This window comes from Arachis hypogaea, chromosome 16 (genome assembly GCF_003086295.3).
Source record: "Arachis hypogaea cultivar Tifrunner chromosome 16, arahy.Tifrunner.gnm2.J5K5, whole genome shotgun sequence".
Taxonomy (NCBI): domain Eukaryota; kingdom Viridiplantae; phylum Streptophyta; class Magnoliopsida; order Fabales; family Fabaceae; genus Arachis; species Arachis hypogaea.
The window spans coordinates 13,111,541-13,115,158 of NC_092051.1; the positions used below are offsets into that span (position 1 = coordinate 13,111,541).

The window sequence follows — 3,618 nt, forward strand, 5'->3', positions numbered from 1 at the left end:
TATGTACATAAATTTTTGCAGGATAATTTAATCCAGCTGAGGAATTTGTCTTCTCAGTTGGAGATATGTTCGATTTCCATTTCCCCTCTCTGGTACATGTAACCAACTGGTTCTTAATTTCATTTTCCTTCTTATTTGTGTTCCGAATTTTCGTAGAAAAACCTGCAAGTTTAGAATAATCTTTGTAGAATTTTTCAGCTTCTTCAAAAGTGTTAAAAGTCATCGCAACCTTTGAAACAAGCTGCTCATCAACATCACATAGAAACTAAAAATACACCGAAATCGTTCCAAAATAAACCATATTAGAATCTAAAATACACCGAAATTTTGAACGAAACAGATTCATCAAAATAATAAAATTAGATTCAGAACTCGTACATTACATTCAAATTCAAACCATCAACCATGAATAATAATTTTCAGAAACAAAAACAAAATTATTCAACTACAAAATCATAAACAACTAACAAACTACATTAACTATATTCAAATCACACCTCACCACTTGATTCGGTTCAAAATAATAATACAATTTGTCCTGGTTCAATTGATAGTCTGAACCTAAAAATATATCAAAAGATTTCCAAAATACACCAATTTATAATAGAAATACATCGAAACGAGAACAGAACAGATTTATGACAATAATAATTCAGATTCAGAACTCCTACGTTACATTCAATTCAAACCATCAACCATAAACAATAATTTCCAAAGACAAAAATAATATTATTCACCTACAGAATCATAAACTACTAACGAACTACATTAACTAGAATCAAACCACACCTCAGCCACTTGATTTGATTCAAAACAATAATCCACTTCGCTCTGGTTCAATTGACGGTCTGAACTTGAATCATTCATTATCTTCGACAACGAAATACCTGTTCAAACCTGATTTCATAGCTTGATTTCAAAGTCTTTGATCTAATTCAAATCAGATAAACGAGCATTGAACTTGAACGAAGAGAACGAAGAGAACATAGAAAAGGAAGAGAAACGCAAAAAACATAGAGATGGAACAGAACGTAGAGATGCAAAAAACGCTAAAAAAGTTCAAAAAAGGAAATAAAATCCGCATGAAAAAGACAGTTATATATATATATTTGTGTATTGAGTCAAAAATTTGTTAGAAATAGTTGTAGGTAGAGATGAATTAAGTCAAAACTGCTTAATTGGACTTAGTTGGTTAAATGATTTAGACGTAGAGATTAATTGAAAAACATTATACCCTCTGTACGAATCATTAATTGAAGTATCAAAAAAATTCTGTCGTAGTTATTCAAGATATTTATTTTGGAACGATAATATTAAAAAAACAAAAAATACGTTTAAAATTTTTCTTATTTAATATTTATTAATTAATTATTATAATAATTAATAAATATTAAATAAAATAAATTCCAACCCTTTTCTTTTAATTTTTTTTGTTAACAAACCTCTCTAATTTTGGAATACTTTACACCATAGAACATTACACGCTCTTGTTTTTTTCCCCTACCACAATTCACAAATTAATTAATCCACATACTTTTAATGGAAGAATTAACTTTTCAAAAGTGTCAGGGTAATGTCCGGAAAAAAAAGTGTGTCAGGGTTAATATTTTTATTAATATTAATTAATATTTAGTCAATATTTTATTTTTATATTATTAAAATTCAAAATTTAATATTTGATATTTAGAATATTGAAAATTATATTTTTTATTTTTTTAAAGAATTTCGAATTCAAGTAGTATAAGAGAAAAGCACAAAATTCTCATTAGAAAAAAAAAGAGAGAACAGATTTACGAGCCAAATCAATGAATGTATAAAAGGTTACAAAAATTGTCTTTGGACAGAATATAATAAATACCTAATAAATATTATCCTGCCAATATAAAATAAAACGATACATTCTATGAGAAGAACAAAGGAGCTCTTTGAGCAGAAAGAATGGCGATTACACCTCTTGCACCTCCTCCTCTTCCTCCTCCGTCTTCTCTTATACATCCATTAATAATGAATTACAGCATGAGTGCTTAGAACAAGAAGTTGTTGTGGTTGTTGATCCAGCCGTCCATGATGGCCAAGCAGTTTCCACCGAGTTGATAAACAAGAGCAGATTTTTCGGAAATGGGGTTGGTGACACCCTTGGATTCAACGAAAGCATCATCACAGGCAGATCTATCAGACAACACAGAGCTGAACTTGTAGTAAGCATCAACAACATCAAAGCGCTGAACGAGTTCCAAAGCTTCCTGAATGGTTTCAATCATGTTCTTGTAGCAGCTCTTGCAGACATGGAGAGCACCCTTGGCGGCATCTTGGGTGGCAGGGCTGTCAACTTCGACGACGATGCTAGCATGAACCTCCAAGGTGACGTTGAGGGTGATTTTCATCTCGGCTTCAAGGGCCTTGAATGGATCGAACATGAAGCCATGGACGAATGGTGCAATGGTCTTGGCACAGAGGACAGGGTTCTCGGTGCCAGTGCAGAAGTGTTGGATTTGGGCCCTGAATTTTGCTGCATCACCTTCCAGCTTGAGGTTGAAGAGGTTGGAGCCTAAGCCGCCGAAGAGGCCAGCGGTTTTGGTAAGCTCGCCGGTGGGGTTGACGGAGGGTACCGGTGACGGAGCTGGGGCTCCTGCTGGGAAGTTAAAAGCATGGGTTGAAAGGAGGACGGAGGAAAGTGCCACAATAAAGAAAAGGCTCTTATTGAATGCCATTGTATTTATCCTCCTTTGTCTTTGGAAGAAGAGTTTTTTTCTTCTTCTCTTTATTCAACAAAGTTAAAGACAAAGGAGAATAGATAGATGCTTTTGTTTGCCTTGATTCAATTAGCAGCAATATGGTCTCCTTTTATAGCATCTATCTATATGCCAAAAATAGCTTGCTAGCTAGGGAAACTAACTTCTCTCAAATTTAGAATTTTTCTCTTCATACCATCATGTTTGTTATGACCCTTTCCTATTTTGACTTTCACAATTATAGCTTGTGCAGTTGTGAATTATCAACAAAATAGAAAATAGAAAATTCTATTTATAAAAACTTGTTAGGTGGAGATGCGTATTATGATGTTGAATGATGGTAAATTACATTAAATGAAAGTATTTATTTTGATTCAAAATAAAGGTGTAAAGAGAATACAGAAAAAGAATAAAAGTGAATTATCTAAATATCTAAATAAATAAAATATAATTATTATAGATTCTTTCTGTATTTTATGTACATTGTTAATATATATAAATATTGACTTAAATTAAAAATATTTATTTTAGTACGAAGATAAATTTAACACGTACTGATATGAGAAAAATATAAATAAATAAAAATACGACAAATGAACTATATATATTAATATATTTTAATATATTAATATAAGTCCTAACAAATGATGAATTGGCTGTAGTGTTATATTGCTTTGGCATTATGAGTTTGGAGAGAGATGGAAACAGAGAATGCAGAGAAAGAAAATGATGAGATTTGGTTCAATTGATTATTACTTCTTGACTTGATTACAATTGTTCATACTGTACCTATTTGTACTAGTAACATCTATTCATAGGCTAAGATATTAAGTAATGGCTTGATGACCAAGTAAACCCTCACTAGCTAGATAATTCTGGTATTGCT

The 3,618-nt window shown here is 31.8% G+C and overlaps 1 protein-coding gene across 1 annotated transcript; it reads right to left on the reverse strand.

Annotated features, from left to right (window-relative positions):
• Positions 1-2,024: 2,024 nt before the first annotated feature.
• LOC140179988 (uncharacterized) lies at positions 2,025-2,711 on the reverse strand. The gene has a single exon (XM_072220363.1). It carries the CDS (start codon positions 2,709-2,711, stop codon positions 2,025-2,027), a length of 687 nt encoding a protein of 228 aa, XP_072076464.1.
• Positions 2,712-3,618: the final 907 nt, after the last annotated feature.